General features: G+C 45.9%; 2 protein-coding genes across 2 annotated transcripts in view; one reads left to right on the top strand and one right to left on the bottom strand.

Moving 5' to 3' along the window:
• RHEX (regulator of hemoglobinization and erythroid cell expansion) overlaps nucleotides 1-24,720 on the top strand; it is a 919,952-nt gene that overhangs the window by 688,331 nt on the left and 206,901 nt on the right. The window lies entirely within an intron of this gene.
• PM20D1 (peptidase M20 domain containing 1) lies at nucleotides 162-21,690 on the bottom strand. Its single transcript, XM_032136785.2, has 13 exons — nucleotides 21,490-21,690; nucleotides 19,477-19,563; nucleotides 16,934-17,166; nucleotides 16,419-16,505; nucleotides 15,695-15,825; nucleotides 15,144-15,263; nucleotides 14,157-14,232; nucleotides 13,615-13,676; nucleotides 13,297-13,375; nucleotides 11,737-11,808; nucleotides 4,758-4,926; nucleotides 2,562-2,661; nucleotides 162-880 (listed from the first exon to the last, which is right to left on the bottom strand). The coding sequence occupies exons 1-13, from the start codon at nucleotides 21,656-21,658 to the stop codon at nucleotides 757-759; spliced, it is 1,509 nt and encodes a 502-aa protein (XP_031992676.1). The 5' UTR covers nucleotides 21,659-21,690; the 3' UTR covers nucleotides 162-756.

The following is a 24,720-nucleotide window of genomic DNA, read 5'->3' as shown; positions in this document are numbered from 1 at the left end:
CAGGTGTCAGGAACAGGGCAGGGAGGGAACAAAGCCCAGGGAGCCCTTGGGAGGAGCCCAAGGACAGAGGCTTTCTTTTCCAGTCTCTAGCCTCCAGAACCAGAAGGTTTGGGGTTCCCCCAAAGCCCCTGCCTCAGTTTCACCCCTCAGTGACCAGCTGGTGATGCACAAGTCACTTTATTTGACTGATTATGGTGACAATTATGGTAGTATCACAGTTTGGGTAAGTCCAGGTCCAGAAGTAGAACAAATTGGAGAGTAAGGGGAGAGATGCAGGAGAGAGAGGAGAGAAGAAGAGACAGCTCATGAGTCCAAGAAGAGAGCGGAATAAAAAGGGGAAGAAAGTTCTAGTAAGAAGAAATATATAAGCTCTGGAGAAAGCATCCCAGCAAGAGTGCCCTAAATTAAAGATTCCTATCAGGTAACACCTGGTTGAGATTTCTCAAATCTGCATTTGTTAAGTCAAGCCTGGAAGGCGAAGCAGTGAAATAACCAGCATAAGACAGATAAGGGACAAGAGGGCAGCAAATGCCAGTGGATCAAGGGATGCAGATGTCGGGAGGAAGGGAGAAGCCAGATTTCTGCTGACTTTACCTTACCCCGGCCTTGTTCTTGGGTGAGTTTAAGAGTGAGTAAGACAGATGGGCAATGTTTTACAATGCGGTTTTGATCAAAAGTTTCATCAACACTAGCTTTCCCCCTTGGGTTAGTCCTGTCCCGGGGTCGGGCATGCCTAACCCAGCAGGCCCCTTGACCTCACAGTTTGTGCAGGTGAGAAACTGGCTCCTGGTCTGTGTCAGCATTCTGAATCAACTCAAAGATGAATTTCACTTGGGTCTCATAGGCTTGGACTGAGATTTTCTCGTTGACTCCATGGATGCTGAGGAAAGTAAGGTGCATTTAGGGAAGGAGGAGGGCCAAGTGCCACAGCACAAGTGTTATTAGAGAGCACTTTCCTTACTTCCCTCACCAACCCGGAAACTACTGGCCCTCCATGGCTAGGAAAGAGAGGGGCAAGGGAGGGGCCATCTGAGATTTCAGATCCACGTTGGTTGTTTCTCAGGGATCCATCCATGCTCATGACAAAGAACAGTGCGGAATAAACTCCTGGGGAGTCCAAAATAATCTCCTGCTCTGAAATCCATTCAATGATTTGTCCTCCAGGAGAATTATCTTTTTTCTTGAGACAGGTCCTCACTCTGTAGCCCAGGCTAGAGTGCAGTGGTACAATCACAGCTCACTGCAGCCTCAACCTCCTGGGTTCCAGTGATCCTCCCACCTCAGCTCCTAGTAGCTGGGACCACAGGTGTGTGGCTAATTTTTTTATTTTTAAAAATTTTTTTGAAGAGATGGAATCTCGCTATATTGCCCAGGCTGGTCTCAAACTTCTGGGCTCAAGTGATCCTCCTGCCTCAGCCTCCCAAAGTATTGGGATTATAGGTGTGAGTCACCACACTTGGCCAAGAACTATCTTTCCAATTCTCTTTCTCTTAGGACAGAATGCCTAGCTAGACTATCTCTAAGCCAGTCCCCTACTCTGCCACTTACTAGGGCTAAGAGATGGTAGGGAAGGCAACTGCCCAGGGTACCTACCCAGTTTTCTGTGGCATCTAGGAACTTTACTATCAGACCTCACATCCACCAACCTGCCTCCCCACAGTGAAACAAAACAGAGCAAAACAAAACAAACAACAACCAAACTACATATGTAATCTCAAAGATGAAAGGAAACAGAGTACCTACCCATCTCCCATTTAAAAAACAAAAACATGAAGACTGTTCTTAAGCTCCTATTCAAATATTTTCACTCTGTCTACAGAGGACTTAGGATGGGGAAATCAGGTCTGGACATGATAAGTAGCAGACAGGTAAATGGAAATCATCCTCCCATACCCCAGGACTGAAAACGTGCTTAAGAACCCACAAAAATAGTAATTCACACAGAGCAGTTAAAATTGGTGCTCACGGCCGGGCGCGGTGGCTCTTGGGAGGCCGAGGCAGGCGGATGGCGCGAACCCGGGAGATCGAGCTTGCAGTGAAACGAGACGCGTCTCTACTAAAAATACAGACAAAGTAGCCGGGCGTGGCTCTGGAAAAAAAAAATTGGTGCTCACATCTTGGATTTCCATAGTGCTTTCTTCTGAGAAGTCAAAACACGCATCCATCTTTGACCTCATATGTGTCTGCATTTCAGAAAATGCTGAGGAGTCTCCCCATTTTGTAAGTGGAGAAAACGGGGTCCAGAGGATAAGCCCTCTCCCAAAGAGAGGAAGAGCTGGGATTAGCACCCAAGGGTACCGATTCCACCAGGTTCTCCCCAATCACCCAATTATCTCCATCTTTGTAAAAGAGGGGCCAATTTCCATAAATTCTAGGGGGTGACAATGTGACTCTGGCAATAAGGACAGTAGATGGGTTAGGTTCTACAATGTCTCCATTTCATTTTGCCAAATCCTGGCTTTCCCCCTGATTCTGTGGACTGTCAGGAGCATGGGGTGGGAAAGCAACACGTCAAGTGTATTTCTTTTCTCCCACCTCGTGCTCAAACCTGTTCCACTCACCGTTTGAAGTCTTCAGGCTGTATGTAGATGGGGTAGAACCTGTAGATGCCAGTGGTGAGGTTTGTAAAGAATCGGCTGTCTGTGTTGCCAACAGAAGTAACTAGAGAGGGAAGATCAACAGGAAAGGGGCTTTACATGAGCAACCAAACCAACAAAGTGGCTGGGGTGTGGCCTGGCTGGAAAATCAGGACTACTGGATCACTACAGAGCAATGCCTGGGCTCTCCTGAAAGCCTACAGCTATCCTTACAAAAAGCACTATTTCAGCCAGGAACATGGAATCTCCTTCCAAGGGCATTGGTGAGACATCCCTTGGATGGACCATTCAAGGGATGTCTCACCAATGCCCTTGGAAGTGTCCCCTCCCCATGACGAACAGGGAGGCCAATATCTTCATTTCATACCCGAGGCCATGGCCATTTGCTATTCCCCATGACACCCAGGGTGGCCAGTATCGTCATTTCATACCCAAGGCCATGGTCATTTGCTATTTAAGAAACCAGAATCTAGATAGCACTTCTTTATCACCTGACCTTTATTCTGTATCACTCTAGGTCAGAAATAAATACCCTCTGGGAGAACCTTACTACTATAAAATATAACCCTCTTGAATTGGAACAAAATTTCCTGTTATTCTCATCCTCTGAAGGATGACTCTGTCTTCCTGAGTCAAACCTTAGGTCTGGAAAGTGCCAGGATACTCTGTTTCCAGTTTCCCACTCTCCTGAAGGTGGTAGCAGGTCACCTAGCAGAGGCTGGGACTTGTGCCCATAGGTGTGTTCTTTGGGAAAAGACACCCTGGAGGATCAATTCAAGTGTGTGCGGTGATTTGAGATGGTAATTTGTGCTTTGTTCCATCTTCCACTCCTGGTTTCAAATGGACATCCAGGCCCTTCATAGTTCCCTGCTTTGTGGTTGATTTCTGCCTATCTTTTTTCTGCAAAAGGCTGGCCCCATTGGTGGATTACAGTAAGTGCTCCAGAAGAAAGAGAATAGAGTAGGTAGCCTTTGAGGGCCAAGAGAGGAGAATCTGGGACTGTGAGGGCTGGGTTCCTGGATGTTTGGAGAAATCTCTGATTAAACCAAGAGAAGAGAAAACTAGACACAGGCCTTAATATTACAGCATTAATAATTGAGCAATATCATTATTATTGAGCAACGTCTCTCTCTTTTTTTTTTTTTTGACAGAGCCTTGCTCTGTCACCCAGGCTGGACTGTAGTGGGATTGTCTTGGCTCACTGCAACCTCTGCCTCCTGGATTCAAGCGATTCTCCTGCCTCATCCTCCTGAGTAGCTGGGACTACAGGTATGAGTTACCACGCCCAGCTAATTTTTGTATTTTTAGTAGAGACGAGGTTTCACCATATTGGTCAGGCTGGTCTTGAACTCCTGACCTTGTGATCCACCCGCCTCTGCCTCCCAAAGTGCTGGGATTACAGGTGTGAGCCACCGCACCCGGCCAAGCAATGTCTTAATATTAGAGCAATAACCATTGACCAGAGATTCTCAAACTATGGTTAGTCATCACCTTGTGTCAGAATCTCCTGGGGGTATTTGTGAAAAAGGCAAATTCTAGGGTCCCTTCCAGATTTGGTTAACCCAAATCTTTGCAGTGGGTCCGGGTAATCTGCATTTTAATAGTTCCCTGGGGAGACCTCTTCCACTCTTAGATTGGAGAACCACTGTCTGCAAAGCATAGATTTGGATGGTGTGCTAGAAGGCTGCAGAAGGGGTACAGAGGGGTGCTGCTGAGACTGGTCTGGGCTGGGAAGCATAAATTATGTTAAGGCAAATGGTATAGGCTGGGAGGCTTTTCTGAGCTGAGGATTCTGAGCTCTCCTGCTGAGCTGTTATCCTAGAATGGATCAGAACCAGACTCTGGGAAGATCTTGGCCCCTTCTGTGGCTCCTAGAGAGGAGGGAGTAGTCTAAGCCAATTCTCCCCTCTATGCCAGAGTGGCTGGCCTAGGTTAAGCAAGGACCCAGGCTTGACTGACCTAATTTATTGTTTCTGTTCCTTTCCTGTTTGCGTTCTCACTTCCATTCTGAAGGGAAAATACAGTTCTAGTCTCATCAGGAGGGGAAGCAGCCAGCTGTTTACAGGCTGAACATCTGGGGTGGGGGTGGGGAAGTAGACATTGGATAGGAAACAGTTCCAGCCCCCTCCTCCCTCCAGCCACAGCTGATGAAGTCATTACCTGGGACAGTAATATTGACTTCCGGGAAGACGGACTGTACGGTCTGGCGGAGCAGCTGGTAGCCCAAGGCCTTGTCATCATAAGGGCTGATGGGGAGGGGATCAAAGGCACTCAACACATGGAACTGGACTCTGTTATCAGCCACAATGTTCTTCGTGAGTTCTAGGACCTCCAGGGTAGAAACAAAGGGGGTTCGATTTCTTATTGATTTCTATACACGTACAATATGAGCTTAAATATCCTGATTTCTTTCCAGCAAGGCAGAGCCTGGGAGTTTACAGACAGGACTTTTTTTTTTTAAGCACTGGGACTTCAATTTCAGCTGACTGGCTGTAGGTGATGTAAGAGCTGGGTCTTCCTGGAAAGCAATCTACAGCATGATAGATTTAGGTTAAATGTTTTGGGAGACTTGTCTTGCAGTCATGAATCAGATCTTGAATTGGAACAAATTTACATGAGCAATCAAACCAACGAAGTGGCAAGGGGATGGCCTGGCTGGAAAATTGACTACTGGGTCACTACAGAGCAATGCCTGGGCTCTCTTGAAAGCCTATAGCTATCCTTACAAAAAGCACCATTTCAGCCAGGAACATGGAATCTCCTTCCAAGGGCATTGGTGAGACATCCCTTGGATGGAAAGTTGGATGGGAATTGGAAAATCAGGAAGTTATGTATTTTGGGTGGTGAGCCACAGGCTGGATGAAAGTGTCGAAGACACAGCAGAATGTCAATCATCTCGAGGCTGGGGAATAGATGTGATGACCTGGCTTCAGCCTCGGAGAACCTCAGACAGGTAATAAAAGGGTCACACACTTTTCTTTCCCCTCTCTGGGCATTCCTGCTTCCTGTTTGTAATCAGCTGCACTGGAGCCAGGAAGATGAGCTCAACACAGACAAAAAGTCAGAAGTTGTGATACTTGTATTCAAGTTTTCTCTCTTTGCTTCCTTTCCTTGGGAAAGAACCTGAGGAAACTCCTAGAAAATTCAGTCTGAAACGACTAGAGTGAATCCAGAAAAATTCCTGGCTGCAGTCAGGAAATAGACCAGACCCTGAGGATTAGGTCACATAGAGCCACGTGGGAATGGACCAGGAGACTGGCTTAGAGGGACCCTTGCTCTCCAAAGCTCCAGCACTAGTCCCAACCCATTTGTTCAGTAGTTGCTTTAAAACTGCCTCTGCTCTAGAAAGGGGGGTTGTCCCATAGCTGCAGATCACCTGAATGGGGGACATTATCTTAAGAGTACCTCTTTTTTTTTTTTTTTTTGAGACAGAATCTCACTCTGTTGGCCAGGCTGGAGTGCAGTGGTGCGATCTCGGCTCACTGCAACCTCTGCCTCCCAGGTTCAAGCGATTCTCCTGCCTCAGCCTCCCGAGTAGCTGGGATTACAGGCATGCACCACCACGCCTGGCTAATTTTTGTATTTTTAGTAGAGACTGGGTTTCACCATGTTGGTCAGGCTGGTCTCGAACTCCTGACCTCAAGTGATCTGCCCGCCTTGGCCTCCCAAACTGTTGGGATTACAGGCGTGAGCCATCATGCCTGGCCAAGAGTACCTTTTTTTTTTTTTTTTTTTTTGAGACAGAGTCTCACTGTGTCACCCAGGCTGGAGTGCAGTGGCACCATCTCGGCTCACTGCGATCTCTGCCTCCTGGATTCAAGCAATTCTCCTGCCTCAGCTTCCCAAGTAGCTGGGACTACAGGCATGCACCACCATGTGTGGCTAATTTTTGTATTTTTAGTAGAGACGGGGTTTTGCCATGTTGGCTAGGCTAGTCTTGAAACTCTTGACCTCAGGCGATCCGTCTGCCTTGGCCTCCCAAAGTGCTAGGATTATAGGCATGAGCCACCGTGCCCGGCCCCAAGAGTACCTCTTTTATGCCAGAAGAATGTTAGGAGTTGAGTCTGGAGAGGAAGTGAAGGTTCCCACTTCTGGCTTAGAAACCACCGTTTGAATCAAAACAAATATCCCGCTATTGGATGGGCAAAAGGGTCATCAAAGTGTATTCTCACTTCTCAGAGCATATTTTCATCTAGCACTTATAATACAAATATTCTAATACAAGAATTAATGCGCAGTCTTGACATATTCTCAGCCCATTGGCAAGTTTCTGAAGTCAGCCTCCATGAGGTGGGTTGGGACTGTGCCCACTGCCCCAAATTCCTTAGAGGTCCCTCCAGAAATCAAAGAAGGCATGCAGAATGGATCCCTTCAGTAAGAGGCTGCAGGAGCTCAGGTTTCCCACTAGCTGCTGGGCCAGGCAGGGACTGTGTCTGACTCAAGGGCAGGGATTGTGTCTATCTCATTTCTGCATTTCCAGTAGCAAGCACATAAAAGTCATTTAATAAATCTTGGATACATAAAATTTAAAAGATGTGAACCAATAAAAATAAGAATAGGCGTTGATTCATTAAATAACTTGCCATGGGTTATACTGTCAGTATTGTCAGGTCGGGTGTCTGTCGGACTTTACAGGAATAATGCTTTACTGCTTCCTAAGTACATACAGTTAGAGGTGGTGTGGAGTAGAACCTGAGAGGAGGTGTTCATCTGAGATGGACTCCTTAGTGGTATGAATGTTTAGCCCGAGTTTCAAGGAAGGATATGAAACTGAGAGAGATGAGGCAACAGATCGTCTGAGCATGGAGAAGGGCAGGCACAAAAATTGAGATGTGACAACCAACTTTGTGCCTCAGTCACTCACAGTTGTGTGACCTTGGACAAGCTTCTTAACCTCTCTGTGCCTCAGCCTGCCTATCTGTTAACATGTAGATGATAGTAGCACCTACCTCATAAGTGGTGGTGACCGTTACTGGAGTTAATATGTGTAATGTGCTGAGGTCAGGAGATCGAGACCATCCTGGCTAACACGGTGAAACCCCGTCTCTACTAAAAATACAAAACATTAGCTGGGTGTGGTGGCAGGCGCCTGGAGTCCCGGCTACTCGGGAGGCTGAGGCAGGAGAATGGCGTGAACCCGGGAGGTGGAGCTTGCAGTGAGCCAAGATCGTGCCACTGCACTCCAGCCTGGGCGACAGAGCAAGACTCTGTCTCAAAAAAAAAAACAAAACGTGTAATGTGCTTAGGGCAGTGCCTGGCACATGGTAAGCACTCAAAAAATGCTAGCTGTTATTTGCTTATTTAGAATAGAGGGACCACCTTGGGCAAGAATCGGAGGTACAAGAATGGAACTAGGAGGAGAGACTTATCAATGGTGAGAGACCTCAAAGGTGACTTTAGAGCACACAAATCTCTCATTTCTCTGATCTCCTGTAGTTCTTTTTTTTTGAGACGGAGTCTCGCTCTGTCACCCAGGCTGGAATGCAATGGTGTTATCTTGGCTCACTGCAACCTCCGCCTCCTGGGTTCAAGAGATCCTCCTGCCTCAGCCTCCTGTGAGTAGCTGGGAGTATAGGAGTGTGCCTGCTTAAGATTTATTTTTATTTGTAGAGATAGGGTCTCGCTGTGTTGTCCAGGCTGGTCTTGAACTCCTAGCCTCAAGCAATCCTCTGGCCTCAGCCTCCCAAAGCACTGGGATTATAGGTATGAGCCACTGTGCCTGGCCCTGCCTCTCCTTTTTTTGACAATGAATATACTCCACAGGATGTAATATAGTACTAGATGCATCATAAACACTTAGCAGAATCTTACCTGTCAAAATTAGAGGGCATCTGTACTGCTCCCCACTTTGTGCTCTTGCTGCCTGCATGCTATTGCCAGGTCTTTGCTCCTCCTCAGAGAGGGCTTCACTGACCATTGCATTTAAAGGAGCTCACTGCTCTACTTCTGCCCCACAATTACTCTGCGACACAGCATCCTATTACTTTCTTTGTGGTATTTACCACTTAAAAAAAATCTCCTTGCTTACTGCTGTCTCTTCACTAGAACGTAAGCACCATTAGAATGGGAATCTTATCTATCTTGTTCACTATTCTCCCAAATGCTTAGAAGAATGTCTAGTCCACAGTAGCTACCAATAGACACTTTAATGAATAAATGAAGGAAGAAAGGAAAGAATCTTCTCTACAACACTCTTATTGAGCCCTTTTAGTGATGAGGAGCACAATCACTGTCCAAGATAGCACATTCCAAAACTCTCCCTCAAGTGGAGACTCCCTCAAACATCTCCCACTGGCCTTCTCTCTACTCCTTCAGGCCCATTCAGGACACACCTTCCTTTCCACATGGCAGCCTCTTGGATTTCTGAAGGTTCTGTTCCTCACAGATAGGTGCTGGAGACCTATCTACATCTGAAGTTGAATATGGAGCAAGAGAACTCTGGGGGCGGCCTGTGTTCCTGCTGGATCCAGCCCGAGGCTCTGTGCACAGGGAGTGCAGCAGGGAGTGTTCCTGACGCATGGAACTGGGGCCGGAGGGAGAGGAGTAACCAGGACAAATGCACCCACAAGCTTTCTGAATATGGAGGCTTTCCATTCCTCACTGCGGCACGTGGGCAGGATGGACCTAGGGATTCCAGGGGTTTCATCAGAGAGACCGGAAGGAAGGTCACTGTGGCAAGGGAATAGAGAGGAGGGAAGAGTGCCAGGACCTGGGGAGATGAAAGCCCCAGCTGGGTGGAAAACAGCCCTTGGAAAGGGCATGGAGTTGGAATGAGGCTGGAAAAAAACTAGTGGAAAGAAGCTCAATGAGGGGAATTCAGTGATTTCCTGGCCCCATGAGACCCCAGGGAGAGGACAAAGGTTGGCACCTGATGAAAGGCAGGAGAACCCAGGGCTCACATTGGTCCTAACTACCCCCCACCCCCCCAACCCCCTCAATGCTGGGTGGCTCTGGGCAGGATGTCAACCTGCTCCCCGCTCTACAATGAGAAGTGTGCCTCTCTCCTTGCATGAGGACAATTAAAGTCCTCTCTGGGGAAGAACTTAGGAGAAAGGACCATAGAAGTCCAAGTGCCACTGACCCTCGATGATCTGTGCCACAGAACTGCCCCTAATCCTGGCATATTCTGGAATGTATTACTCATCTGATAGTCACTGGGTTGGCTTTTTGGATCTTTTTTTTTTTTTTTTGAAGCATCGGGTTTACCTTTTGAATTCCTTTTAGCTCAGCCTGATGTTTAAATAAGCTGGCATTTACTGTGGATGTCAGACATTCTGTGTAACTTCTACTCACCCTTCAGCTTTCAGCTTAAACATTACTGCCTTAGGAAGCCCTGCCTGATTCCCAGATGGGGTGTGGTTCCTTGTTATATTCTCTAACAAGCACCAGGTTCCTCTTCATTATAGCACTCATCGTGGTTTGCAGTTATACATTCATTTTTAAATTGATGTTTGTAGCAGACCATTGCAAGGCTCTGGCCTCAACTCTTTTCTCTCCTAGCTCTCTGCACCGTCTTCCCATGGGCTTTTATTGAATCTAGAGGTTCCCATGATGTTAATGACACTCCAGCCTATATCTCTAGTTCATCTCTCTCTCCAGACCTGAGGTATTTATAATTGCCTATTTCATATGTTATAAGCTTCTCAAACTTCCAAATTATGATATTCTTGAACTTGTTTTAATTTCTGAATTCCCAATCTTAGTCAAAGGCATTAACTACTTGGTCAACTACCCAGGTTAAAAACCTTGGAGCCGTCCTGCTTTTCTCTCACTCCATACCCGTATACATACCACATCCTATTGAACCCACCTCTCTCCCATCTCTGGTGGTTGCTCTCTTCTCCACCCCATGACCACGGCCTCAGTCCAGACCTTCACATGCACTACCTAAGATTCTGAAATAGTTCTCTGTCTTCCTTCTCCTCCAGCACTCCCTCTGCAATGCTGCTAGCATGACCTCTCTAAAAGCAAATCTGAGTATTTGGTTGAAGACTTCTAAAAGTTCTCTCCTGTCACAGATTTCACAGATTAGGGCCCAAACTCCTCAGCATAGCATACAAGGCCTAGATCCTTAAACTACAACTCTATTTCCTATCAGTTTTCATCTCCTATTACTTGTCCCCAATTTATTCTATTTGTTAAGCCACAATGAATGTCTTACTTCTAGCCAAGTTCTGTTTGTCCTCTAAGGCCCGGTTCAAAATTTTAGTAGTCAGAAAAGACTTTTTTGGCCCTAAGAAGTAGCATGAATTTCTTTCTTTGCAGTGGTCCTATGGCAATTTGTTCACCTCTAATTTTTATAATCATAGTTTAGGGTTGTGGCTAAAAGCACAAACTCTGGAACTAGACTGCTAGATGTATAATCTTGGGTATGCTGTTTGATTGCTCTGGTACTCTATACCTCAATTTTCCCAGTTAAATGCAGATTTAGGGTGGGTGGTTGTGAGAATTAAAATGTATGTGGGTATACCTTAGAAAGGTGCCAAATATGGCTGGGCGTGGTGGCTCATGCCTATAATCCTAACACTTTGGAAGGCTGAGGAGGGTGGCTCACAAGGTCAGGAGATCAAGACCACTCTGGCTAACACAGTGAAACCCCGTCCCTACTAAAAATACAAAATACAAAAAATTACAAAAATACAAAATACGAAAGATACAAAAAATACTAAAAATACAAAAAATTAGCCAGGCATAGTGGCATGTGCCTGTAGTCCCAGTTACTTGGGAGTCTGAGGCAGGAGAATCACTTGAACCCGGGAGGCGGCGGTTGCGGTGAGCCAAGATTGCGCCACTGCACTCTAGCCTGGGCGACAAAGTGAGACTCTGACTCAAAAAAAAAAAGGAAGAAAGGTGCCAAATACATAGCAAGCCTACTACATATATATAATGTTATATATAATGTTTGTTACTACAGGTATTGCTATCATTTATTCATACTCATCTTCCACTCCAGACCCCATGTTTACCCAAACCCAGGATCTCCAATCCTAGTGAAGTATCCGGTGCATAGGTCGTCTTTGAAAAATGTTGGTTGAATAAATGGGACACTGGACCAGCCCTAGGACTGTAGTTAAACCCAGGCCCTGAGGGCCACATCTCCCTGATGCTGCATGAGTTGTCTGGAACATATGGTACATACCTCTTGGACTGTCTGTTCAGGGTGAATCCGGAAGTTGACTGTGGCCTGGGCCACTGGGGGGATGACATTCATCTAGAGAGAGAAGCACAAAACCCTGGCTTGAGTCAACCTCAAATCTTCTACATCTGCCTGCCCAGGAAATGCTAATTTCCTCAGCTCAGGCAGAGCTGGCTGATTTGACTTAAGGACCCAAGGCTTAGCTTTTCTAGTCTGCCTCTTGTCTTCTCTGAGGTAAGTGACATGTTATATTCAGAGCTGAAGCGGTGTCTCTGCTTTAAGCCAGACCTTTGTGCTTCTTGGTGCTGCAGGGGGTCACAGAGATGTTCAGAGCAAGGCTGCTTTCTCTGATCGCCCAGATATCTCTGTTTTGGCCCCATGCTGTGCCATTAGAAGCCTTCTGTGTGCACTGTCTTTCCCAGCACACCTAGGACGTTTCTGCAGCTGTTTTAACATTAGTGCCTACTCACGATGGGGCAGCCAGCGCCTCTGTTGACCCCCATCATGGCATAGCACGGGGCTCACATCAAGTTTGGTCCTTGAGGGGGATGAGAAGAACACATACTCCTCACATATTCCTGGTCAGGCAGGAAGAAAAGAGTGACAGAAAAGTAACCTTCAGATTAAGAAAAGGACCCTAGTGCTGGCCAGTGCTCTGCCTATTCTCACCTATTCCCAGCCAGTGACTGAGCCAAGACAGAGGGATCTGGCTTGTTCTCTAGGGCTGTTAGTGTGTTTCTGAGACCATAAGACCTAATATACCCTTTGGGAGCTGGTTCCCATTTATCCTTGAGGCTGCTGAGCAATTGTTCTAACCAATCAGATAAGCCAGTCAGGCAGTAATTGCCTCCCCATTCCTGACCCTCTAGCAGGGATTGGTGGTTTCCCAGGTCCAGTTGTAAAATCTGACTTTTTTGCCTGACCAGGAGGAATCCAGGACTAATTGGAGAAAAGAGTTAGGCTATGGAGGGTTGTTCCTTGGAGACTGGGAGACTCCCCAAGTGCATATCTTTCTTTGAACTCGTATGGTGCAAAAAAGCACTCAGTGGTCAGGGACAGAACTGGGCTGTTGTAAATTAGCTGTTGCAACCTCTTTGTGCCTCTGTTTTCTCAAATGGCTATTGGGGCAATACTCATAGGGCTCTTAGAAGGCTCAGATGGAGTAACAATGTATCCTGGGGAGATGAAAACACCATTCAAATGTCAGGACACAGTGCTATTACTCTGATGAACACTACAGCTGAGACACTGGACACTCCAGTAAGTTATGCTAGGAATTAATTCAGAGGCATCATTCACTTATATACCCGATTACTAGAGTGCTTCAAGGTCACATTGTACTGTAGGTGAATGGTGCCCCCTGAAGTTGTGCTGGTGGTACTGGCAGTTACAAGAATGGTCTAACTCCCTTCAAGATTTCAGAAAGGCCTATATATTTGCGTGGCTAGGCTTGGATCCAGCTGACACACAGAGAAGGAAGGAAGAGCCAGTAGATAGATTCAAGGAAGGGAGGAGCGGAAGGCGGTAGGGAAAAGCTATATGGGGAGGAACCAGGGATGTTACCTTGACCCCTGCTTTGAATATGGTGAGTGCCGTGGTGGGCCTGACTACTGCATTGGTTAAGGGATTTCTCTCCATAAACGTAAAACAAAAGGACCAAGGTCAGATGTTAGAAAGAACCAATGGGGTGAAGGAAAGGGCAGACACATTACCCACTTTCCTGAACCTTGGGGATCTTTAAGACTGAGAGAGACATCTTAGAGATGCAGTATCTGGTGGCTGAGGGATGATTAGTCAGGCCCAGTTAAGCCAAGGAGAGGGACCTGGGGGGTGGGTAGGTTTGAGGTGAGGGATGTGAAAAAAGGAAAGATAATACTTTACCTGCTTATAAGTGTTTCAAATAGCTGTGGGTTGCTCAGGATTGTATTGACAGGGAAAGAAAACTGGGAAAGAACAAGGTCAGCAGGATTTCAGAGGGGTCAGCACCACAGGGTCACCTCTAGTTTAGCCTGGGTCTCTGAGACCTGAGTCTCTCTCTACTTTAGAGCTGCCCCAGGAGCCCTTGGCAGTCAGGAATGCTGCTAAATTCAGTTAGCTCAATCCCTGCTAGAGGGTCAGGAATGGGGAGGCAATTACTGTCTGGCTGGGCTTATCTGGTTGGTTAGAACAATTGCTCAGCAGCCTCAAGGATAAGTGGGAACCAGCTCCCAAAGGGTATATTAGGTCTTAGGGTCTCAGAAACACACTAACAGCCCTAGAGAACAAGCCAGATCCCTCTGTCTTGGCTCAGTCACTGGCTGGGAATAGGTGAGAATAGGCAGAGCACTGGCCAGCACTAGGGTCCTTTTCTTACTCTAAAGATTACTTTTCTGTCACTCTTTTGTTCCTAGCTGACCAGGAGTATGTGATACTTCTTCCCATACCTCATTTGCCACTTGCCGCAATACTGTCACCACTGTCCCGCTTCCAAATATGATAGGCGCTGCTGTCTGCTCCAATCTGGAAGAGAAACAGAGTCCTCAAGACTTAGCGAACCCCTGCCAAAGATCAGTGGCTTGAAGAGGAGAAGAAGGGAGATAGGAAGTTTCAACACTCCTGGCCAAGAGGTGTCCCATTCACCTCCCTCCCACCTCCACCAACTCAACATTCTGAAGATCTCAAAACACCCGCAGGAGCTTTCCCTGTCTACCAAGTCTGCATTAGGGTCCTTCTTTCCTCCCTGTACTGCTCTCTAGAATCCTGTGTGTTGACTCTCATAGCCCATCCCATACTACAGCAGAATTGACAGTCTCCTGACAATTTGAATGAATATAGCACTCCTTCCCACTTTGCTAAGAAAACCCAGCCAGAGGTAAGCTCTGCTGTTACAGATTTTGCTGTCCTCGTTCATAGCCAGCGACTCTTATTTATTTTTGTCCTCCTGCCAGGACAGGTGGAGAATTTTGACAGCTCTACGGGTCATTGCCAATTTGTGATTCTAAATGTCTGGACTCTGGACTACTCTAGCTGCCTGACCTAGCTTCTGCCTGCAGGTCCTTGCTTTCCATATGGATATACTGATAGATCCTCTTCTGACTCCAGCCCTTGCAGGATACTGGTGGCTCTGTCTCTCCTGTGGCTCCCCCAACCCCCACCTTGGAAGGAATTCTCACTCCATTTGAGATGACCCCAGACTGGTATCTGTGAGCCATGCTGAGATAACTCTTTGTTTACATCTGTTGTATTAATCACTTGGATCTTTAGTCTGTCCTGGCTTCCCCTTCTGTTCTTCCTCTAGTGTCAATTTCTTATAGCATAGTTTCCCAGCCCAACTTTAGGGCAGGAAGCTTAGCATCCTCAAATTTAAAGTGGGAAAGTGCCAGGTCTTCCATCTCAAGTCTGGCATGGGAGCAGGGCCAGGAGTTGCTTACCGGCTGATAGCAGCAGCGAGGATGCCAATGCTTGCCTCCTTTGTAGGAGCTGAAGAGTGGCCTGAAGTCATGTTTACTTGCAGCATGAGGTTCATGGAACCCTTCTCTGAGACTGCAATCCTGTAGAAGAGGATCAGAAACCACTCTCCTGACTTCTTGCCTCTCTGAATTCTCCCATAGGCCCATAGGTCCATCTGTGCAATAGTCTAGTGGGCAAGGAGATAGCTTCATGCTGCTTTAAAAATTTTATACTGGGCCGGGCGCAGTGGCTCACGCTTGTAATCCCAGCACTTTGGGAGGCCGAGGCGGGCGGATCACGAGATCAGGAGATGTAGTGATCGAATTGACCAATGAACTAGCCTGGCGAGGACAAGTTGTCTCAAAAAAAAAAAAAAAAAAATTATACCGGAAGAAAGGTTAAAGATCGGGGCGATTAATGCGAGAGGTGTAAACAAAGAGTTGCCTGAGCATAGCTCACAGATACCAGGCTGGGGTCATCTCAAATGGGGTGAGAATTCCCTCCGAGGTGTGGGGTGGGATGCTTTACTCACAAGGCGATGGGCTCCTTGAAGTTAGGAATGAAATCATCCAAGATGAAGCCCCCCTCGTCCACAATGAAGGCTAGCTGGACACCCCTTGACTGTAGCAGGGCTGAGATCTTCTGAGCCCCTGTCCCTGACGACTGCAGACATGGAACACAGAGCTATAGTCCTTCTCAGCCAGAGACAGACCTCCAGACATAGCTAATGGGGACCCATTCAGCCTAGCTAGGGGCTCCAGAACCTTTCTACCTAGTCTCCTTCCTGGGAGCCGGGGCCCTAGAGAATCCTGCCTTACAGAATTCTGGAATGTCAGAGCTGGAAGGGCCCACCCTCCCTTATTTCACAAATGAAGAAACTGGAGCCAAAAGAGTGAAGTGACTTGCCCAGGGTCTAAGTAAGTAGCATCATTGGAAATAAAACGCAGTCATCACTCTCCCTTTTCAGTTCTTTTTCCATCACACATATGTTTCTCAGGGTATAGGTGATGGACCCCCTGCCTGCCTCAGATATTATGAAGGAGTTTGTTAAAAATTCAGATCTAGGGCACAGGGCCCAGGAATCTGAATTTTGGTCAAGGTCCTCAGATAGTCCTGGCATACAGACACAAGGAGAAGTTGGCAAACTACCGTATCATGGAGATCTTGCTGCTGTGGGCAAACTGGACTAGGGTTAAGCACCCACTCCCCTACCCTGAACAGAGGACAGAGATAGGTATAGGGTAAGGAGGCTCTACCTCCTCATCATGGCCCAGAGAAATGAAGAAAGATCTTCGGGGGATGTAATTCCTGATCAGCAGGAGCTCCAACGCCTGCAGTAATGCCTGGGGTTCAGAAGCACAATGGAAGAGGAAAAAGACGTTATTTAGGTGGGAGTACCAGAGTATCAGAGACATTCAGTTGCCTGTTATCAGGGCTGATGGGATGAGGATGTGATAGATTCTCTTGAAAGAGAACAGATTCAAATGGTACAGGGAACCTGATGCGGAGAAACAGAACGTTTACCACCTGGAGAAGAGCATAAACATATCAGTGTCAGGACTGAAAGGGTCCCTGGGGACCATTCAATCCCATTTACAGCTGAGAAATCAAGGCCCAGAGAAGGGAAGTGACAAACTGATGGCTGGAACCCAGGTCTCCTGGAGCGAAGATTCTTTTTACCATTATCTCCCACCTCCCAGGGTCAGCCAAGCACCCCCATCCTGAACTGATCTTTAGGGCCCCAAGGCAGAGGGAACATTGCATCTCAGACCATCACAGAGTTCTTGTCGTCCAGTGTGCCCCGACCATAGATGACGCCATCACGCTCCAACCCAGAGAATGGGGGCACCTCCCAGCCTTCTTCAGGGGCAGGCAGCACATCAAAGTGAGCCATCAGCAGGTAGGGCTGCAAGCTGGGGTCCGAGCCTTGGATAGTGAACAGGTGGCTATACTCTTCCACGACTTCATGCTGGATAAAGCTGGTGCTGACCACTGTAGGAAAGACTAGAAGCAAAAAGGGCAGGGAGAGAACCAGGGTTAACAGTTTCGTTAGGTTTTCCTACCATGTTGTGCTTCCTGTTCCTTTATTTATTTATTTTTTTAAACATGCATCCTTCTTTAGGAAGCCTTCTGGGACAAAGCTAGTCTGATTCCTGATCTACCTGGACAATCTTTGAAATTCGCCTTCCCCATATTTCAATGGGCTATTACTATGGAATAACATGCAAATCAAGACCCACCATTAAGGCCAGGCACGGGGGCTCACGCCTGTAATCCCAGCACTTTGGGAGGCCGAGGCAGGTGGATCACCTGAGGTCAGGAGTTCGAGATCGGCCTGGCCAACATGGTGAAACCCCGTCTCTACTAAAAATACAAAAATCAGTCAGATGTGGTGGCTTATGCCTGTAATCCCAGCTACTCAGGAGGCTGAGACAGGAGAATCGCTTGAACCTGGGAGGTGGAGTTTGCAGTGAGCCGAGGTTGCACCATTGCACTCCAGCGTGGGTGACAAGAGCAAAACTCCATCTCAAAAAAAAAAAAGACTCGGCTGGGCGTGGTGGCTCATGCCTGTAACCCAGCACTTTGGGAGGCCGAGGTGGGCAGATCACTTGAGGTCAGGAGTTCGAAACCAGCCTGGCCCACATGGTGAAACTCCGTCTCTACTAAAAATACAAAAAACAGCCGGGCGTGGTGACATGTGCTTGTAATCCCAGCAACTTGGGAGGCTGAGGCAGGAGAACTTCTTGAACTCAGGAGGTGGAGGTTGCAGTGAGCCGAGATCACACCACTGCACTCCAGCCTGGCTGACACAGCAAGACTCCAACTCAAAAAAAAAAAAAGACTCACTATTAAGATGGTCAGTATCTCAAGCTCAGGCTTGGTCAGACCTATAACATGCTATCACAAGTACGTGTTAAAGGGCTATGCAGATGAGGGATGCATTAAATTTTGACCATAGGAGGCCTCCTTAACCAAATTATATTAAATTATTATATTAAATTAGTAGGCCTCATTAACCAAATTATATTTAAATATTATATTAAAAAGTTCAGAGACATTTTTCTTTTTAAAAAGCCACACATCTAGTGTATGTGTTATGTGAACATAAAGATTATTCTGTTTAGCACAAGATCGTACTTCTGCATGCAGGTGTAGATGTTCCTAGGGTCAATTATTCAAGCAACCTTAGCTACATAGGAGAAATAAATTTTATCTCTCTCTGGGCTTTTTGGAAGAATTCACATATACTTCTGTGGATACCTGAAAACTGAAGAAGAATATGGTTTTATCTTGTCACCTAGCTTATCTAGTTTACTGTCACTACACATTTCTTTTCCTATGTTTGTCTCCTATTTAGTAAAGACTTCCAGCCTTTTCAGCCTGGCCTCAGCTTGGCTACTGGGCATTAATCCCTGAGCCACTCATTTTTGTTTTTTCCTTCCTGTCTTTTTTTTTTTTTTTTCAGAGACAAGGTCCTGCTCTCTCACTTATGCTCGAGCACAGTGGCACAGTCATAGCTCACTGTAGCCTTGAACTCCTGGACTCCAGCAATCCTCCCCCCTCAGCCTCTTGTAACTAGGACTACAGGTGCTCGCCACCATGCATGGCTAATCCCAGAGCCATTTGTCCCAGGGTGTTAGAGAGGGGGCTGCTTGCTGCTCCTAGGCCAGCTTCTCCCACCTCTGACAACTTTGGAGGGGTTGTTTTTAATTAGATTTAGGAAGGTAATCTCATTACTCTCCATGAGATTTTCATAAGGAGAGGGAGGAGTTCCAAGAATCCTTTTTTCATCTGACCCATCCTTCCTCAGCTCTGTACTCAATGGGTGGTGGGGATGAGGGAAAAGGACTGATGTTATAGCTCAAAGTTGTTGACTGCCTAGAGGCCTAGAAATGTGTTAGTAATGAATCTGGGGTAGGCCTGAGTACATGGAGTGTATGTGTTCCGGTGTGTGGGGGTGTGTAAGGAGGTAGGGGTGGGAGGAGCATGGAACATAGTTCTGGGCAGTTGCACAAGTAGAAGGAAACCCTAGTTCTACCTTTTGATGATTTAACATTTATTGAATGACACATATGTAGGGCAAACATTGAGAGAGTTTATACTCTAAAGCAATGGCTGGATGAACTCTCAATCTTTGCCCTGCATATGGTGGCTTAGTTTTTCCAAGAGCAAATCTACAGTCTCTTCGCTGCCCATGGGAATTAGATTGTCCTCTGATCAGTCGCAAAATAAACTTCTTCATCACTTTGTAAAAGAACTGTGTCTCCACTGCTATTTCTACCACCCACCCCTTGCCCCTGATTTGCAGCTGACCTTTATGAATGTATTTTCCAAACTCAGCCAGGGCTGTAGTATTGGACTTTTCAGAGCTAAAAGTCACTGTTGGAATCTGGATGGCACCTGTCAGAGTCAAATAGAGATGAAAGATTGAAAATGAATTAATCATTGTTTTTTTCTACAGTCCTCTGTGCACAAAAAGTTCTTTTGCATTCATTATCGTATTGCAGAGGGCAAAACACCAATGTGAGGTAGGCGCTATTGTTTCCTCTAATTCGAAGATGAGGGAAAACGCTTGGAGAGGTTAGGTGAGCTGTCTGAGCAACAGGCAGACTAGAGATTTAAACCTATGTCTTCTGGGTTTGTTTAGGCTGATGTGGTTCTTAAAGGCAAATACAGTCTAAGATTGGGGGGAAGTGGATTTTTGGACCCTGGTCTTGAAGGGAAGCTACTATAAATTGCTTCCTAAGGCCTCACTACCTCTGAAATCACCACTTGCTTTGATGAATCCAAGCTTCATCATTCTCAAGGCACCCACTGTCCTGGGTCCCTACATCAATGAGGCTTGTGTGTTTTTGTGTGTAAAGGCTTATTCCTCATGCAGAGTCTCACTAGTCTGTCAATCAAGACCCAGCTTTTTGGGCATATAATGCCTGGGAAGGGGTGGATTTAGAAGACCCCCAAAAAACTCCTCAGTCCTAAAATAATCTCATCCTCCTTACTCAGTTGTCTCAGTTCCTGAACCATCACTGGGCTCATCCCTTTGAGTCTTTAAGGCTTTACAGTTTTAAAGAGTTCCATGATCAAAGACAAAACCACTGGGAGGGAAAGCATGAATCATGAGAATATTGAATTAGACTGCTCTCCAAGAACACAGTGAGAACAAATTCATCTGAGGCAGGAAGGGTCTCTGAAAGACAAACTTCATCAGTTTTGCTAAGTTTCAACCCTACAATAGCATAGCCCACCAGATAGATGGGGAAGCCGAGGTTCAGAAAGATTCAAGAGCCTGCTCAAGGGCAGACCCAAGGATCTGATCTCAGGTGTTCTGTCCCCTGCTCAGAGTTCTAAGCTGTGTTGCTCTGAGGTCCCTATTCTAGCTTATGTAGCTTTTGTTCTCTTCTGTGCAGACTGTGAGTGGCTGTCTAATGCCTTTTGGAGGATTATTTATGCTTTGGGAAAGCCCTGCTCTGCCTCCCAGGCCTGTCACTCTAGCATATGAAAAATCTATATCCAACCATTGGGGTTAGCTTTTGGTCCCTGCATCTGCTTCTATATGTTTATGCAGGCGGTCTCTCTTAATCCATTACTTAATGAAAGGGAAAAGACTGGAGCTAAGCTGAATGGTAAAGAAGGATTTCATCCCATAGGATCTAGCTCTCAACAGAAACTTTTCTGTTTCCTGGAAAATGCAGATTCAGAACGGGAATGAGTTTTTGGTCTGGATTAGAGATCTAGGGGAGACATGTTCTTCAATTAGGATTGAGAATTAAGAACATCCCACACCCCAGGAACACTCCACCCCCTTTCTTTAGAGCCATCTGATCCCAGCGAGTCTGACAGGCACTAGATGCTGTCACCCACTGCCCACTCTTTGCTGTGGGGCCCTGGGGAAGATCATTTAGCTGACCTCAATTTCTCTCCTTTGTAGATAAGACTAATATCATTTATCTTATTTTACGACACCGCAGTAATTTATCAGGCATGCAAACTTTCAAAGGTTAAAATTGATGTACAAATGAAAGCTGGTGTAATACTCGAGGCAAGCAGGGGAAAGAATGGACGGTGGTCACGCCAAGAAGGGTGAAGTTGGAGCATCGAGGTTAGGCAGGGCAGACCAGAGTTCCAGGAGCAGGTATGGGGGAAGTGTGGCGTCCCCAGACCGGGGCAAGATGTGCTGAGAAGGGTGTTGGGGCCGGGCTAGGGTGCGTGTCGGGGCTCCAGCTGCAGTAGCTGATGCTTTGCGGCGGAAGCGGGGAGTCACGGGTTGACCTGGGGAGGGAGGGACCCACATCTGAGCATAGATGGGTGAAGGGGACCCGGGTTCACCTTTCAGCGCCTCTTTCATCGCAACGCATTCCTCTTTGCTGAACTGAGAAGGGATTCTCGACGCCCTCTGATGCTCCTTGCTCCTCAGGCCCGTCGATCTGGAGATGGTGGGGAAAACTAGGAGCAGCATAGCCGCCAGGGCCAGCACGCAAACGCACCGCTGAGCCATGCTTCTCTCGAGCTCCTGCTGTCAGGCTACCGGGGTAGCTCTGACCGAAACGCCCAGACTAGCGTTTCTTGGCCCTGGCTCTGCTCTTATTCCTGCAAACAGCCTTAGCCACACCCCATCTCCAGATCTGACCAATCATCGCTTCGCTAGGACAGCGGAACAACCAATTGACAGAATGACCCCGCCCTGGACCCTTAAGGCCTTTCGGGGGTTGTGGTTTTTCGTGCTGAGGCCAGCAGATCCAGTAGAGCAGAGGTGAGATTGGGCTCCAGGCTAGAGTCATGTCTGGTCCGCACTTGATCTCTCACCCATAAATCCTTTCCTGTATGACAACAAATCAAATAAAGGAGGAAAAGCAAAATAAAATGCACGAAGCTTATAAGACCATACTCTACTGCTCGTTTTTTCTGAAGCTTAGGACCTGACTACAATTCCCTAGATCCTGGCGGGGAGCTCTCTAGGTTCCCAGCTTGATTTCATCTGAAATTGGAACAAATTGCTCTGTTTATAGATACTGCTTTGAAATACCAGCTCAGAGGGCTGGCTCCTGTTTAGAAATTTTATTGAAAGTGCTTTTAATATTAATGTTAACACTACATTTTTGCAACTCTAGACAAGTACAGTAAGACTGAAGGATTTTTAGAAAGAGTACTATAAAATATTTAAGAGAATTTTGATGCATAAATAATTTTGATGTATTCCACCAGTGAAATTTTATGGTTATTCAGAGTAGAGGATCATTCTGGAAAAAAGAAAACCTGTCTTATGTCACAGAAATATAAAATTAGATTTCTTGAAGCCAGAAGAAACCGTTCCTTCCAGATTTCTTGATGCAATTTTACTGGCACCACTCTCAAATTTTAGAATTCTCAAGAAAAATTCAGTAAGTGCTATACAGCCAGTAAGGCCATATTGCTACCTGTGACCAAAGCTACGGATTCACACTTCTGGTGTTTGCATTTCATTTAAGATTTGCTTAAAAAAAAAATCTTCAGCCATGTAGTTACTTTTCTTTTCTTTCTCGTTGCCCAGGCTGGAGTGCAATGGGGTGATCTCGGCTCACCACAACCTCTGTCTCCCAGTTTCAAGCAATTCTCTGGCCTCAGCCTCCTGAGTAGCTGGGATTACAGGCATGCACCACCACGCCTGGCTAATTTTGTATTTTTAGTAGAGATGGGGTTTCTCCATGTTGGTCAGGCTGGTCTCGAACTCCCGACTTCAGGTGATCTGCCCACCTCGGCCTCCCAAAGTGCTGGGATTACAGGCGTGAGCCACCGTGCTCTGCCTAGTTACTTTTTAATAGCAACTTTAAAACAGTATCATGAAATACTTCACATATTATAAAGATATAAAGAATAACATAATGAAAATTTCTGGATTCACCACCTAGTTTAAGATTTAGAATGTTAAAAATAGAGTTGAAATTTAAACATGAACGTTGACATAATTTTTAGTAAAAAGTAGCTTAATCTCTACCAAACTTTAAAATTTTTTTTAAAAGAGACTTTTTATTTTATGTATTTATTTTTTTAAAATTATTATTATTTTTGTAGAGACAGGGTTTCATTATTTTGCCCAGGCTGCTCTTGAACTCCTGGACTCAAGCAACCCTCCCATTTAAGCCTCCCAAAGTGCTAGTATTACAGGAATGAGCCACCACACCCAGCACAATTTTTATGATTGTAAAATTCATGTATATTTATGCCCTTGTGAAATATTTGGAACACTAAGAAAAGTATAAAGAAAAAATCACATGCGATCCCAATATCCAGAGACATTTGCTCATAATATTTTGATGTTATCCAATCTTTTTTCTCTGCACACAAATACCCACAAATGAAGTATGTCCCTGTTTTAAAATGAAACAGATGCATATACTGCATCCAAATTTCTATGTTCTGCTTTTTTTCCTTTAGCATTATGTCATAAACACTTCCTGGTCCTTAAATATTCTTTAAATTATCTTATCACATAATATTTGATAATTAAGAGTATGTACAACGTGTATGTAAAGTAAATAATAACATGAACACCTGTGATTTGGAGTTTAGACCTAACTGGCCAAACTGCATTTTTTCTCCTGTCACTGCTCTAATTCTTGCAATCTGTCTAATTCCCACACTATTCCCAGATCTAGCCAATCATGCTAAATTATCAATAGTATTGAAGGTGCATATGTTCTATTGCCTTTATTTTCCAACTCCCTGCCCAAGGTAATTGTATGACCGTGTTGTGTGTGTTAAATAGTTCTACCACATATGTATTATATATATATATATATATATGTATAGTGTGTGTGTGTATATCTTATAAAAATGACATCATGTTGTGTGTAGTCTTCTGCAATTTGCTCTTTTTACCCAACACTGTTTGTGGGATTTATGCATGCTGTTATATCTTGCTGCAGTCTATCGACATTATTGTACAGGTCTCCTGGTAAAAGAGATTCTCTGGAATATATATCTAGGAGTGAAAATGCTGTGTTGTACTGTATGTTCTATTTCACAAGAGAAGGCTGAATTATTTTCCAAAGTGATTGGAACAATTTATACTAATCAGCAAGGTAGTGCATAGTATGTAAGTTCCTGTTGCTTCACTGTCTCACTAGCTCTTGGCATTGGCATTTCCACTATCTTCATTTTGCCCATTTAGTGGCTGGAAAATATCTCCTTGTGGTATTATTTTGTACTCCTAGTTTGTTAAGGAGTTTAAGCTTTATTTATTTATTTATGATAGGGTCTTGCTCTGTCACCCAGGCTGGAGTTCAGTGGCACAAGTATAGCTCACTGCAGCCTCCAACTCCTGAGCTCAAAGAATCCTCTTGCCTCAGCCTTCTGAGTAGCTAAGACTGCAAGTGCACAGTCTCCCACTTTATGCACTTTTAACTTGTCTTTTCTCATTCCTTTCACCCCACCGGACTTTGTAGCCCTGACGGCCTGGTGTTGGGCCTGATCACCCCAAAATTTCTGGTGCCCAACATGGAGCTATGAAGACCATGGTAAAGGAACACTAGAGTGTGTGAAAGCAGAGGACACATCATCAAAGGACACCTGAGGATGGCT

Source organism: Hylobates moloch, unplaced genomic scaffold (genome assembly GCF_009828535.3).
Source record: "Hylobates moloch isolate HMO894 unplaced genomic scaffold, HMol_V3 SCAFFOLD_18, whole genome shotgun sequence".
Classification (NCBI taxonomy): Eukaryota; Metazoa; Chordata; class Mammalia; order Primates; family Hylobatidae; genus Hylobates; species Hylobates moloch.
Note: the sequence above shows the minus strand (reverse complement) of the source record. Positions and strands in the feature narration are given on the sequence as shown.